Source organism: Poecile atricapillus, chromosome 2 (genome assembly GCF_030490865.1).
Source record: "Poecile atricapillus isolate bPoeAtr1 chromosome 2, bPoeAtr1.hap1, whole genome shotgun sequence".
NCBI lineage: Eukaryota > Metazoa > Chordata > Aves > Passeriformes > Paridae > Poecile > Poecile atricapillus.
The window spans coordinates 20,404,168-20,419,759 of NC_081250.1; the positions used below are offsets into that span (position 1 = coordinate 20,404,168).

At 38.1% G+C, this 15,592-nt stretch overlaps 2 protein-coding genes across 4 annotated transcripts in view; both read right to left on the reverse strand.

Annotated features, from left to right (window-relative positions):
- LOC131575189 (macrophage mannose receptor 1-like) overlaps positions 1 to 8,530 on the reverse strand; it is a 31,754-nt gene extending 23,224 nt beyond the window's left edge. The window contains exons 1-9 of one of the 2 annotated variants that reach the window (XM_058830289.1): positions 8,361 to 8,530; positions 6,160 to 6,558; positions 4,746 to 4,919; positions 3,697 to 3,861; positions 3,288 to 3,404; positions 2,907 to 3,050; positions 1,347 to 1,529; positions 1,014 to 1,168; positions 72 to 185 (exon numbers count right to left, since the gene is read on the reverse strand). In XM_058830289.1, the coding sequence (XP_058686272.1) occupies positions 72 to 185; positions 1,014 to 1,168; positions 1,347 to 1,529; positions 2,907 to 3,050; positions 3,288 to 3,404; positions 3,697 to 3,861; positions 4,746 to 4,919; positions 6,160 to 6,558; positions 8,361 to 8,427 (1,518 nt within the window). In that variant the 5' untranslated portion in view covers positions 8,428 to 8,530. Of the gene's footprint in view, positions 1 to 71; positions 186 to 1,013; positions 1,169 to 1,346; positions 1,530 to 2,906; positions 3,051 to 3,287; positions 3,405 to 3,696; positions 3,862 to 4,745; positions 4,920 to 6,159; positions 6,559 to 8,360 lie in introns of those variants that run through there. The other variant, XM_058830290.1, reaches the window with a different exon arrangement.
- Positions 8,531 to 10,617: 2,087 nt separating this feature from the next.
- LOC131575188 (macrophage mannose receptor 1-like) overlaps positions 10,618 to 15,592 on the reverse strand; it is a 56,093-nt gene continuing 51,118 nt past the window's right edge. For both annotated transcript variants that reach the window (XM_058830287.1, XM_058830286.1), the window contains exons 29-30: positions 14,389 to 14,448; positions 10,618 to 13,998 (exon numbers count right to left, since the gene is read on the reverse strand). In XM_058830287.1, coding sequence (XP_058686270.1) covers positions 13,748 to 13,998; positions 14,389 to 14,448 — 311 coding nt within the window. In that variant the 3' untranslated portion in view covers positions 10,618 to 13,747. The remainder of the gene's footprint in view (positions 13,999 to 14,388; positions 14,449 to 15,592) is intronic.

The window sequence follows — 15,592 nt, forward strand, 5'->3', positions numbered from 1 at the left end:
CTAGCATAGTTATTATCATGGGAGTGAAAGCAATACACAGTCATCTTCTGCTGTTTTTGTTTTACACTTACTTTCTGGCAGCCTGGGTAAGTAACTTCAGCTTCCCCTGGTTCTTCAGCCAAGGGTTTCCTTTTACAGATGTAGCCAAATTTCATTTCACAAGCACTGTCAGCCCAAGATCCATACTAAATATTGTAAGAAGAAACCACAAGGAGAAGTGAAAGCTAGAGGCAATTCAGATCCAACAAGAATATCCACCCTCAGAAAGAACCCCTCTGTCTTCCTGTGGCTGAGATTGTTTCAGGTCTCTTCCTTGCCTTGATTTTTTTCCCAAAACTCCCAAATACATACAGTAAAGGGCCACATTTCCTCAGAGGTGTGAGAATGAGGGCTGTATCTATTAAAGATTGGGGGACTGATGAGAGCAGGAAAGAAACATTAGGTTCCTCTCTATTCTCAGCAGCATAGCATCTACTATATAGTTCATATAACCAGTTGACTATGACAGGGAAATGCTGGTTAAACCAAACATAAAATATGAAAAAATGTCTTGTGTAAGTCTTTTTCCACAACATTACACTTTTTTTTATAGCGAGTAGAAAACAAAAGAAAATCTGTTTTTGCGCCTCTAAAGTAACTCTAAAATCCATATATCATAATAGTTTTAGAGAAAAAATGAGAAATTCCATGCTCCAAGAATCTATTCCTCTATGATCAGTCATGTTCCATGTGGCTGATGAGTGATTTCTACCAATTTCATATGGGAATTGTCCCAGAGAAGACGAAGTCTCCATGCAACGCACAGCTTCTGGCGCATCACACAGCTTCCTAGATCAGGTCAAAAGTATCCCTCTTCACTAACATATCCTAAATTAAACCAAGTTCATAATTTTAAAAAAGATTTTAAAACTAGAATTCCTTTTTTTAGTTTTTATTTTATGTTTATCATGAGTGTTTTCATTTTAAGAGGAAAAGGACAGATGAAAGTATGAGAGTGGGGAAGGGATTTTTACCTGTCCCTTCATCAGGATGCAATCTGCCTTATTCCAAGTGTGGGTGGGCTCTCCATGGTGCCATTTGGTATAAGTCACAGGTGTGCCATCACTCCATTCAAAGTACATTTGAACCCTGAAGTCATTTAGACCAATCCAGAGCTCATCATCTGGCTCTAGGAACACAAAGTTAATTGTAGGTATGGATATATCTTATAATGGAATAATTACATCTCACACCCACTTTTGACTCAAGAACTTTTTTAAAAAAAGACCATGATTACAATGATAAAATAAATAATAGTAACACTATAATCCCAGATTTAAAAAGAAATGATCTTCAGGAATACTCACTGTACCCGAGCTGTGACACCATAAAACTGTACTCTTCGATGTTATGAATGCTCGCCAGCTCTCCATCTTCTTTTCTACAGGAAGACTGGGCTTCTTTCCATATTTTTGGTGTTCTATAAATTCTGTAGCAATGACCTGCATAGGGCACCCATTCCCTGGGGCATTTAAAATGCTTTGAATCACCTAAAAAATTACATCATTAATGAGAAGTTCTATTCAGTCTTTTATCTACATCAAGAAGAAAATTGCCTGCGCTGATATAAATTTGAGATATAGGGGCACATACAGGAGAAGGAGAGAAGTCAAATTCTTAGGGTACTAAGGTTAAGAAAACAAATTTTCCCTCCTATTTGTGCTTGGAGATCCCAAAAAACTATTTTACAGGATTAAGTAAACACTGAGTAATTTGGCATGCAAATGTACAGGGCACAACTCCACATTAAATCCCTCTCAGTGAGGCTCTGGGTACAGCCATGTTTTACAGAAAAGGGCCTCTTTTCCTGCTCAGGGACTCTGTCTTGGTGAATTTTGCAGCTTTTTATATTTTTTCTCTGGAAACTCCAGGTGCTCAGGAGCCAGTTGGACAGCCCAAATCATGTATCAGAGAGTCCAGACACAACCACGTCATATCTGAAATGTTATACCAGAAATTTTAGGTGCACAGAAACGCTAAATGCTTTGTTCAACACTTATTTCTTGGTATAAATTCAGTGTGGCCAGCCCACCTTCCATTGCTTGGAAAGTTCCCATGCTCTGCACTTACAGAGCAAACTGAAGAGGGGAGGATGTGTGCCCAGAATTGGTGTGTGGTCAACTGCTTTGTCTGATGCTCCCTGGACACGGCTTGGACCCAGGCAAATTGCGTTCCCCTAAGTAACATCCAGGTGTGGTTTGAAAGTTAGCAGGGCCAGAAACCTTTCCAAGTGAACTGCCTGGATGCATCCAGAAAGTACAGGATATGCATGTGTCGTGCATCCCCTGAGCTATATAATCTTATATACCCATATATATTAGGGGAGAGAGGTACTGTGATGTTAGTTCCATGCTGGGAATTCCCAGTTAAGCAACTGCACACCTATTTCTTCACATAGCTAAGACCTAGTCTGCCTCAAGTGAAAAGGGAATTCAACAGGGGGAAGGTTCCAGATACACAGTCTGATTTTTTCCTTTCAGAATAGAACAAAAAGAGTCACAGAGAGCAGGGGACCATGAACTCCAGCTTACATCTTTTAGCAGGACATAGGTTTAGAGTATATACCAGATCAGAGGATATTTATCAGTATTTCATGGTCTGGATAACATGGCTAAACACCTAATCCCGCCTTCTTTGGTACCCGGGGCTCTTTTCCAAACAATGAACAACATTTAGACATCATCTTTAAAACGAGCCAGAAAATTAAAGTCTTCTCAGTATTTGACCCCAGTCAACAAGTGTAAGCCTTTTTATTGACAATATATTGCCTTTTTCATATATGAAATATATAAAAATATATTTCAGTATAACATTTCACAATATTTCTCACTGACTGTAAAATTAGCCTTAGCTTCTGACCAGTGTACCTGAGGTGACGGGGAAAGAATCCAAGGAGGTGTTTTTCTTTTGGCAGATATATCCCAGTTTCCGATCACACAGCTGGTTTTCCCATTTTCCATTCCTACCTTGGAAGGTCCCACATATTTTTCCAGATTCCACAGAGGGATTTCCTTTAAAAAAGAGCAATAGAATCCTTCTGTTAACAGTGAAACTTTTCACCTTTTCACAGGAGGGAATGTGCAAGGCCTTTGCAGCTGAAAAGCGACTGGGGTATTATTCTTTAGAGTGATAAATCCCAAGAGGTGTGAAAAGGGAGCATCACTGTGATGGGGAGGAGAGAGGAGGAGAGAGAAGGGGAGGAAATTTTGGCCCAGATGTTGATCATCATTTAAGAAAAGTGCACTTACCTGGAGCCCAGTTGAGGTATCTAAAAGGACTTCCCCCAGTCCACTTCCAGCCACTCTCAAGTGTACTGTAGAGACCAATCCAGAGCTTTGCATTGATGCCTAGGTCACTAGTGAGCCCTAAATGGCCAAAACAGTTAGGTTATTAAATGCCTCTGATTTTTTAAAGTTATTAAATAAAATTAGAAATAATATTTTAAAGTATAAGAGATATCTTTTTTTAGTGTAAATTAGATTTTTTTCCTGTATTTAATATGGGTTTTTGTGAGAACGGGACAACTCTTTTAAGAATGTCACTGAGATCTATTTTTATGAGATAAATATAACTATCCATGTATAAGCCTGGATCTGACTTACATTTTAAACCGTACATTATGTTTTTAATATATATTTTATGGTATTTTTACTTTACCTAATAAATACATTTCTTCACGAAGGTCTGTTATACTTAATAATTCTGCATCCTGCTGCTGGCAGCTTTTTCTTGCTTGGTGCCATGTCAAAAGTGACTCTGAGTTTATCTGATAGCGTGTTTCTGTCACAGGATTTGTTTTCCAAAGGTTATTGTGGATGATGTCTATAAAAGATGATACCAGCAATTTCACATAATAATCATGTTTATTAACCCAGAAAATGCAATCTTTGCTGCAGACTAAAACTATATAACTGTGTGATTTGATAGTTTTTACATACCTTTTGCTTCACATAAATATAGTTTGTCCATTCAGTATTAAAAATATTTCAATCACATAAGGAAGTATTTATCTAATCTAATTTTTCTACATTGACCCTTTATATTTTAATTTATGTGACTCATCTACTTCTCTCACATTTCAGTTCACTCACTGATATATTCTACCTCTACAAGTGTGTCTCTCTTCACCGTGTAGTTTTGGTCTCCACACCCGTTTCTTACCTTCAGATCCCTCTTATGCTCTTCCAGGCCACCCAATAGAACAGAAATTACCATTTCCACACAATCACATGTGAAGTGGGGATGAAGGGGCAGGGAATTTGTGCATGGAAGTCCTGGAGCATGGAAGGCAAGTGAAGGTCACTGCCTGTGACCTGCACCCTTCCCTTCACTAGAGCCCTCCTGCTCTCTCCTCCATCCCATAATGCACAACAGTCTCCTGATACATCTCACCTTCCTCATCCACTGCACTTTATTTTGTCTTGAAACCCAGTCGTAGGGGTTTCCTCTTCCTTAATCCATCAGTCCCAGTCACTACCCTCAGATTACTCCCTGTAAGTGCCAATCTTGGGGACACTGTGGGACAGAGAGAGTGAAGAGCAGATGCCTCATCTCCTTGTTGCATAACTCACCAGTGAACTAGGAGAGCCAGAATTCCACTTGGTCTTCTGTCCAGTTCTACTTCCACATCCCAAGAACATTTTGACCATGACAGTAGATGACACTTTTGCTTAACAGCTTTCCTGAGATTTTGATAACTAAATTACCTTTTAGTGGGCAGTTTCCAAACAACTGGTCTTTGTCAAAATCTGAAGAAGTTGCACACCAGAGAGAGTTTGCATCATCCCTCCGAGGGATGCACTCAGCATACCATTTCCCCATGTGCTTAAAAGGGAACACACAGGGTGCACCAAAGGCATTTCCTCCCAGTGTATAGATATCTATGGAGAAAAGCAGAGAGCAATACTCAACGGTCAGCTGCCATCAGAGGGACACCACAGTGACACTCATAGCCAGTTTTCTGGTGACAAAGCTGAGTCATGCCAGGCTCAACACACCAGTACTTTGCTACCCTGAAACTCTAAAAGGCTGTTGTGCCAGCCAGGTATGACTATGGAAACATATTCAGAACTAAGACTCTCAAACACTTAACTGGGCCTCAAATTAATTTCTGTTTAACTTTGTCATGCCATTGCTTTCTGGGCTCCTGTGTCAGAGGTCCCCATGACTCAGCTTTTCCCAAGGCATACATACTTCTGTCCTTAGATAAGGAATACATTCTCTTTTTTTTTCCCCCCTGCATGGTTGAAAAAACTTGGAAAGGAGGTATCAAAATATTTTTATTAGTCTTCATGAGGGGAAGCTATATCTTAAATTTGCAAGGACTCTGCTAGGAAGTGACCCTTCCATCCCTCTCCATTCTAATTTGCTGCTGTCTGTACAAAATTATGACAACTTCATTCCTGTGCAACAGCTGTAGTATACAACAAAATTTATTCTAATGTTAAATTCCCAGCATACCAGTGTCACAGCAGAAAGGAGATTGATTACTTGCTTCTGAATGCCCCCTCTACATAGCTCAAGAGCTATAAAATTATAGGAAAAGATTTTACTTTCTAGTGGTCCTTTTCCAGGATGGGATGATAAAACATTCCATCTAAACCCTTATGCACCATTTATCCTTTTGCTTTTTTCTACTTTTTGTTTTACCAGGCCTGGGAAACACTAGGTAAATAATGTTAAAGGTGGGTTCCACCTACCTAAATTAGAAATTCAGTTCTTAGAGATTATTAGTGGTCAAACCAAATAAAATCAATAATAAAAACTCAATATAACACAATCATCTCTTATACAAATTGACCAGACATATTTTAAAACAATCATAGATTTCCTTTGCTGTTGTACAAACAGAATTCTCATTCTTCCTTATGTGTACATCATGAACCTTTGTCATTTTATTCTATCACTTCAAAGAATTGGATTTTACAAGTTATGCAGAAATGTATACATCTGTATTTGCTGAAAAGTATACAGATATATTCATTTTTCATTTCCACACTCTATTTATAATTAGCTCTCTGCTGATGTCCCTCTAAGAAAATGGTTGCTGCCTCTCAAGCAGGCTTTGTAGGTAGCAGCAGTCAAGTTACCAAAAAATAGAGATGGAATCTCAGTACTCACCCTCATAGCGCTGAGAGCACACACTGGCTGCACTTCCATGGATTCTCCACCTGCTCCCTTTGCTCGATACTTTGGACAGCCTGATTTTCTTCCCCTTCCCCTTGCCATAGCTCAGAAATAAATCCTTGCCATGGGTTGCAAGTGTCTCATTTCTACATTCCCACCACTGGAGTTCATTTGTCCTGTTGCAGGATTCCAATGTGACGGCAGCCTCGTCATCCTTGGCAAGCACTCCCAGGCACAGCTTGAGTGCCATGCTCAGCAGCTGCGTGGGAGAGACCCACCTGAACTTCTGAAACTCATCATGCTCATCACAAGTGGTAGTTATGACTGAGCTAGAGTTCTGAGCTTGGGCACACAGCTTGTTATCTTCATTATAGATTGAAAATATTCCCCTACCTATAAAATAAAATGATAATGAAAACATTTGAGGAGAGGTTTCTTAGGAGATGAAGTCAGTTAGTTGCTATATATATTTAGTCTGCTACCAAAAAAAACCACCAGAAAACCCAAAACCAAAGCAAAAAAACAACCAACAACAACCAAAACAAAAAAAAAAAAAAACCAAAAACAAAACAAACCCAAAAAAACCAACAAACCACAAAATAGCATATATAGTTCATAAAGAAAGAAATCAAGGGAACTTAATCATTGGACTGACTTCATTGATTAGTATGGAGGGTATCTATGAAAATATTCTTAAAGTGAAAAAACAGAAAGGATGAAAATACATCTCTTTCAAGAGAAATTGCTTTTCTTCATATCCCTCCTGAAATCACAGTGGTCTCAAAATGCATGTTAAAAATGACCTTCATTACATTTCATAATTTCTTCAAAGTTCCACCAAATCATATTTAAATGGGCTTTAATTCTGCAAGTAAAATTACTTTTTTGCTTTAGAGCTATTAAAAATCGTTCACATACTCAAATAATTTTTATATTTGGCCCAGAACAACATCGTGGTTTTCAGCTCACCAAGAAAGTGGTGTATTTTTCATTTTAGGTTAATTGTTTTGGAAATTTTTTAGCAGCTGTGCAAAAAGTCATTTCTTCACAAGTTTTATTTGTAGGTTTCTCAGGAGGGAAGCCACAACTTGCAGCATCATCAGTTCCAAGCACAGTTAAACTAAGCCAATATCCTAAGAGCTATTAATAACTACATTTGTAAAACAGAAATGTGAGACACTTGACATCAGGGTTTTGTTTCTTAAGATCAGCTTCAACAAAAAGCCTGCTCCAAATCTTCACTCTTTTTGCAGCTCAGCTTGCATTCCTTCTCTCCCTTCTAGGTGACAGGCAACATCACCCAACTCACTCAGCAATGCCATCAAGTTTTACCCAAGACTTCTTTTCAAGACCAGAATACTGAACTGGGCCTTCATAACCCTCCCATCCCAAAGCTGACAGGGAGTGGTTGAACAGCCATTATTGGTGTTGTTCTGAGGAGCTATAAACCAGAACAAGCCAGATAGTATTTTCTGTGACAGAGCTCTCCGGCTGCAGTGGTTCTTGGGAAGGTTAGCAGAGGATGGGCTAGAGCTAGCTTGGTCTCACCCAAAAGCATGCACAGAAGAAATTGTGGATGGATTAAATCCTTATTGGTGCATTGGCTGGTCCCTGCTGCCATTCAAGAAATAGTACTGGACTTCCAGAGTTTTCCAGCTGAGAACTTGTGGTGGAAAAGACACAGTGTCATTTTTTTCTCCTCTCAGCAGTAGGAGGGAGTGAAATTTAATGGACAAGGGGTATTTTAAGGTCCTTCCTAAAGCTTTCAGCTTGGAAATAAGTTTTCAATATGCACTGATCAGTGTGCTATGGTCCTATATGAGCTGCCAAGAAACTCAAAGCACACATCAGTTCTGTGCATGCTGAGAGTTCACTGCTCTGTACTGAGCTATTCCAGCCTCCGATGGAGTAAAGTGAAATCAGCTTTTGTCTGCATTCAACTATCTCAAGAGCCACCACCACCAAGATTATGGCCACATCTGTTGGCATATTCATTTAACTCTTATACCATGTTGAAACCTGGGTTAAGGAGAGAGAATGCCTATGCAGATACCAGCAAACTTCAGAGCTGAGCAAAACATATTCAAATTATATGCTGTGACTAGATTTAAATTCACTGCCCACTAAGGGAGGTAACTAGAACACATGCTAAAGAACTTGAAAACCTCCACACTCAGCAGAGGACAAAGACTTACCAGACATTTGAAGAGTTGTACTAATGGAGAGAAGAAAAATCAGGGAGAGAGACATGTAGAGAGACATGGCAAATATTTCACTTCTTTCCTCCTTCACCTCGTATTGATCCTAAAGGCCAAAACAGTGCCTTGCAAGAAAACCCCACTGCACTGAAGTGGATTAACAAACCCTTTTTAAGACCCAACAGATACAGGGAAGTTCTGAGCTTTAAATAAGGAACTGTGTCATGTCACATGAGTAATTTTGAAATAATACATTAATGAGTAAACTTTGCTTTCTAAGCTACTTTTTCTACTGTATAAAAGATTGCCATGGAAATATAAAATCTAACAGGTAATATTTTAGTGTGGATTTTTTAGACATAACTCAGAATCATTCATTTTATCTAAAGGTGACATTACTGATTCATATGCAGAAATAAATGAAAGAAGTAAAAAAGAGAAAGATTTGTCTGTATCAATACATGATGACAAAATCCAGAGTGCAGTGCAATATTGTGAAAAATCTGCTGGGACACCACACATACCAAGTAACTATGACCTTGGAGTCAGAGAGAACCAGAATTTTCCATGACTGAAATTCCACAGAAAAGAAAAAAAGCTGTAGAAAGTCAGATCTGTGTTCTTCAGGAGACACCTATTCTTTCTTTTGCTCCATCCTTGAATATATGCAGGAGTAATTACCAAACTGACAGCAACAGCTGAAGAAATTTGGGAAAGAAAACACACAGTTCTAGGTAGAAGAAAACCTGTAACTGGATTTTCAATTATTGCTAGTGAGGAAAACTAAACTGATGAGGAATACTGCCTCATTTTTCATCCAACTAGTCTATGAAAGTTATACACCTTGTAAAGTTGTGCACCTTGCAAAGTGTACACCCTACAGGCATTCTGAAAAATTCTGATGTTTACTTTGATAAAGTTTTCTCCATGATAGTTTAAAGAGCTCAAAAAATTTAGACCACAGGGAGGAGAAAAGGGACTCTGATGGAAGCTTTACATAAATTTTGGCATGTGGACTTTGAAAAATTGCATTTTCCATACCTCAGATGAGTCTGGTGTGGGATACCTTCCCCAGTATTGCATCTGCAGCAAAATTGCTGCTGTTGCAGGTAGGGAAAACCCTGGACACCCACTTAAAGATGTGGGATTCTGCTTCTATGACTCTGATTCAGATGAGATGAATGACCCACTGGGTCTGAAAATGCATGCAGAGAATTAGAGTAGAACAAAGCCACAACAGTGAGGGAGAGCGGTGGTAGCTCAAGGCCAGCAGACACAGCTAGAGCAAAGCCATGCAGGAAAGGGAGCCTGAAAGGATACTGAGACCTGCAGAAAGTGGAAAAAATGAGGGCTGCTCTAAAAAGCAGTAAATTACTCAGTAAGTTATCACCCATATGTAAGGATGGCTGCGCAGAGTCTGGAGTCAAGCATTCTGGTACTCCCCAACACCAGAGTGCTTGAACATGCAACCTCAATTTTCCAACTTTCCTTCCTTCCTTGTTCAGGAGCAAGACAAATGTATCTTGTGGTTCTGCTGTATAAAACATCTCAGAATATCCAAATTTACCAGGGGGCAACAAGGACAATTACAACAGAGAAAAAGGAAGCGGTTCTGTTCTGAACAAAGATCAGTGATTGGTGAGAGACTGGCATTGATAATCTGTTGAGAGGCTGAAAAAGAGTAAAGCATACTAAAGTCAGCTTTACCTCGGTGTTTGTGTGTTTGTCTGAGCAGATTGCATCACAGCCCAGAAAGAAAACCAGAGGGCTGCGAAGATGTGCCCCAGGATCTGCCATTTGGCAAGGCACAGCCTGACATTTTAAATGTGGCGAGGAACAAAAGCTGCTGGGGTTTGTGTGGAGTCAGCATTGTTCCTTTGGCAATCTCTGCTCCCAGGCAGGAAGTTACACTCACAGTGTGCAGATTCACCACCTTTCTTCTGAAGTCCAAACTTTTTCAGAGAAAAGGGGAAACGAGAATTAAACACAAGGGTATCAAGAAACATTGCAATGTGAAGAGATTAAACGTTACACACTACTGAATATTGCCATCAAGTCATTGTTCAGGTGCCCACAGAAATGGATGGGTGAGGCCATCTGGGTTCAAATGGATGCTTCCCTACATTCATTTTCACAAAAACTACTTCTATTAAAATATGAAAGTAATTTTACCATCATTTAGTCTGCTATAACTTGATAAAATATTTCAGTCCAGAATCCCCACACAAAGGACAATCACAGTTTCCAAGCTATAAACATTTATTTCTTTCAAGAAAACATACTCTAAACCTCATTAGGAACATTATAGTCTGAAAAAAAAAAAAAAAAGTGAACAACCTTTCCATTTTGCTATTTTTATGGTACATAATTAATGATTTTTTTTCTTTCAGTTTTGTAAACCACCTGATCAAATACAAAAAAATCCTGCAGCATCAGAGGATTATAGTTATAAACTATTAGGGATCAGCTAAAACATTTATTTGCTTTTCATACATTTATTCCCTTGTTCATTCTATTCATCATCTTGTTTTTCATGGAGTTATTTTCCTTGTTTTTACAGCAAGTATATTTCAGAAAAGCAAGAACCCACTTCTTCTGTGAATATATATATATAAATGTATGCAAAATACAGCCTGAGACCTCCCTTAAGTAGTGTCATCTATGTGGGGATCACAAGAGCAACAGTTTGGTTCTAAGGCACCTGACCAACCCAAATATGAATAGCAGTCAGTAGTAGAAAATGGTTGAAAGATTTGGTGAAGGATCAGAATACATAAAATATAAAATTAGAGTGTGTCCATATGAACATGACTCATTTCCAGTAAGACACATTTCTTTTTTCCATTCAAATAGGGAAGCATATTTTACCTCTCTTCCTAGGTAAAAGCTTTCCGTTTGACCTTATATTCGTTAAATATTTTTTAAAGTGTTCAAGCTTGCTTGTTTCTCTACCTTCTATTTAAAAACTTCTGTTAGGGTTTGTGTATAAAGTATCAGTGCTCAACTTCTGTTTATGACACGGAACTGTAATGATTTCCTGTGCTTTAAATGCTACTCTTTCTATATTAATGTTTTTAATGAGAAATTTGCTTCAATTCTATTGTCTTGAAATTGGAGGTACTGTATGCCCTGCATCTTCTAGTTCCACCTCTTCTGAAAATCTTTCAAGTCTTTTTCTAAAATCTTTCTAAAATGAGCAGGATAAGTAGCTCAATCTTCACAGTAGGGCTTCTTATTTAGAACTTTCTCTAATATTTTCTGTACCTGTTTGGACAGGAGAGCAGAACTGACACAGCATTTCACAGAAGCACCTACATCTACTGCCAGCTATTAAGTAGCATGACATTTTTAATTCTCTTCAACTCAGAGATGATGCTGGATTTCAGGAAAAGTAAATGGATGAATGAGCTCAGAATTATCCAGGCTCCAGCAGCTGGATTCACCCCTTGACACTTTTTAGTGATGTACTTTTCTAAGTATGGCAAGGAACCAGAAGCCAGACACCCCCTCTATTTTATCTTCTTTGCAACCATACCTTTGCATATGTGCATGGGAACAAAGGTTATCTGGAAGAACAACTCAGTGTACAGATACCATTTTAAGATTGTGCAGGGCCCAGAAGTGGGCTGAGCTTGTTTTCGGTGAGACTGCACCTGTTCATTGTTTGCTCAGCAGCCAGCACAGTGAGGCTGGGATTCCAGTCAGGCTCTCTTGGCCTTTCATTGCCTGTTTCACATAAATTTCTACCTGGCACCACTCCTCCATATGACTGAAACAACATGACCCTTAGTATCATTACTCAGTCAGTCAGAACTTTCTGTCACAAGCCACATCAGATGGCATAAAAATCCATTAGAGGTACTGATCCTTGAAAAAACACGCTTAAACAACTGTGCATTAAAAATGGAAACAGCAGTAGGAACAGAACAAGGAAATAGCTGGGAGAAAGAGAGCAGAGCCAGAGAAAAGCAGTCCCAGGACACATTTTCCCATTTTACCTACATGTGTATGTAATTTAAAATTTTTATGACATCCCTCATCTCACACTTTTGTTTTGCCTTTAAGCAGATAATCCTGGGACAGATTCGGGAAAACGTGGTTAATACAATTCTTGATTTCAACTTTTTCTGGAAAGTCTCCTCAGTGGTATCAACTCCTCTTTCACTTTATCATGTTACAGTGTCTTATATAGATGAGACTATAAAACGCAAACCTATTTTAAAAATCCAAGATAGTTTTTTTTTTATTTCACAGAGCAAAATCTGAAACCACAAAATCAATCCTTGCAAACTTTTGTATGCAAGTGAGGAATCATGCATGATTTACATTTTACAGGATCTACAAAAACTAGGAACATAAACTCCATGGGGAATATATAAATAGTCCATAGTAGTTGATTAGTCCATAAATAGTAGTTGATTTAACTGTTTTAGAAAGTAAATAAAATCAGTAGCAACTATTACATTGGTAAAGTTAAATTGTTCTTTACTTGCAGCACACATCCCACAAACCTATTCTAGTTACTGCAAAGCTGTAGAGAGCAGTACCAATATGTGATCACCACAACAGCTGTGCAGAAACCTTCTGCTCCTAGAAACCCTCAGAACCTGCACAGGCAATTTTCCTCCCTCCCCTCAGTAACTGTTGCCTGATAAGAAAGAAGTCTTGCCATGATCCTCATCACCTCTCACCAACAAACCCACTTGTGGCCAGCCAAGACTGGCAGTTAATATCAACCACACTTTTCCACTCCAGAGATCTGCCTCCAGATTTTACCAGATTAAATCCTAGAATACATAAACTACAGGTACTACATTCTTGGTTTTCTGTGTTTTATGAAGTTGTAGGAAATGAAATATCATAAAATATTTTTCCCCACATGGTTCAAAGGGGAAATGTGCCCAAATACAGACTTATCCTGTAGTGACTATGCCTGTATTTAAATTCATGGGAATACTTGAAAGATGGTAGAATTAGAAGATGTTTACTGAATAGCTTTGAGTATCTGTTCAATAGCATGGTTTGAAATGTCAAATCTCGTGTGCCTTCCTCAAGTGGATCTATCTACATTTTACTTTCTTTATTTTATCCATTTCTATTCTTCCATTTAACAATTAGTCAACACTATCACTTTTCTTAAGACCCACATTCACCAGTGTGATCATCAGATCCTGAGATCTGAAATCTTTCACCTTATGTAATGACTACAAAAGAAAGTAACTGCAGTGTATGACATTACACACACACAGAAACAGGCTGTTACAGTAATTGCACATAGGAAAATACCTTTGGCTTCATTCTAATTGCATAATTTTAATAAAACAAGGCACATTTTATTACATTACATTTTATATTACATATTACATTACTTTTCTTTTGTTACGCTACAGTGTTGCGTGTTCATTCTGCTCTATGTTGGTCACAAGATCCTTTGTGTCACTAATTCCAGGAACTGCATCACCATTAAAATACAAATTATTCTCAAAGCTGTCATTTGTTGGCAAGCAATTCTTTCTTCTTTTGTAGAAAAGATATCCTGCAAGGCCACTTCCAACTAGGATGACGACACCAACAGCAACTATAACTCCCGTTTTGCTGTGGTTTAGGGTAGAAGCCTTCTCACCTTTTTTCATTGCTGAAAACAAATAGGAAGAAATCAAGATGCTACATACTCTTTATCTGATTACTGGAAACAAGTTCTTTAGAGTGCATGATCTCTTAAGAAAAAGGGGTTGATTTGTTTCAAAGTAATGAGAAGAAAAGGTAGCAACATAAAATAACTTGATTTTAAATCACTAATATTGCATGCTATATCACAAATCTTTTTTTTTTTTTTAATTTGCATTTGGAAATGCACCTTAATAAGGTATATTGTGTACTACTAGGAAACAGTGTCATCCTGGGAAACAGGTACAGTACATGGGCATATCAGAAAATTTAAGAGACATAATACAGAAAAGAATTTTTTTGGTTTATGATCTTCTATGGGACTAATTTTTTTCTACTTGAAAGACAAGATTCTTACCCATTGTAGGTATTCCAGCTGGTGGCATTTCAGATGCTGGTGGCATTTCAGTTGCTGGAACTTGAAAACAATAAAAAAGAACTTTATTTTTTTTGTATTATTATTTATTTCTACATTATTTAGTATTTATTTCTATATTTTGGAACATATTGAAAATCATGCTCAGATAAGTATATGGTAATACAAACCAGTGAGTACTGGAAACACTTGAGTTTAGTTCATATAAAATTATGCACGCTTAAGGCATACCACAATGGTCTAACGTGTCCTGGTCTCATATGTAGTTATTTACATAAACTAGCAAAAAAGAAGGAATATCAAAAAGCTCCATGAAGATTGATGCAGATATCAGAATGAAACCAAAAGAAAATCATACATCATCTTGAGGATAGACATGGTCAAACATAATCCTCAATATAATTAAAAAATCTTGTAGTACTTGTTATATAAACATAGAAAGTGTTATAAATTTGGTTTGCCCAGAGACTTTGATGGCTTACCTGCATAAACACTTGAAATCACTCATGAACTTCACAGTGTTCTAGCAGGTATCACATCTGAATTAAAGATATGCAGTAAAGATACCTGTTCATTTAAATTTTAACATCTGGACCATGAAATCGGGCTTGCTGGATAAATAGGCCATCATTTAAGATGCAGGTCTTCATTTTGCCATGTGGATATAAAGTTTACTACAAAATCTTGAATCAATGCATCATGTTCTATTCTGAAAAAGGTGAGCTCAGGAATTTAAATTATTTTTACCAGTCCCCACTTACATCTTTTCCATAGTGCTGCCCACTGATAGAAGATAGGGTGTGGGCACCACCCTCTGAATACCAGGAAATGGTTTTTAACTCTGAGGGTGACTGAGCACTGGAAAAGGCTGCCCAGGGAGGTTGTAAATCATTGTCACCACAGGCCCTTTTAAGAAGTCCCTCTCCAGCTGTCTCATGAGCCCCTGTTAGGTGCTCTAAGGTCTCCCTAGAGACTTCTCTCCAGCCTGAGCACCTCCTCACTTATGAAATTAAGTTAGATACTCTATGAAAGAGACCTGCTACAGAACTCTCAAATTACAATGGTAAAAATTAGCTCAGTAAATGAAACAGATCTATGGGAAGACTTCAGTCACATTTCTGTGTTTCAGTCTCTTCAGAAAATAGCAAACATAATCAGCAATAGCCAGTGCAGCTCAGTAAAACCA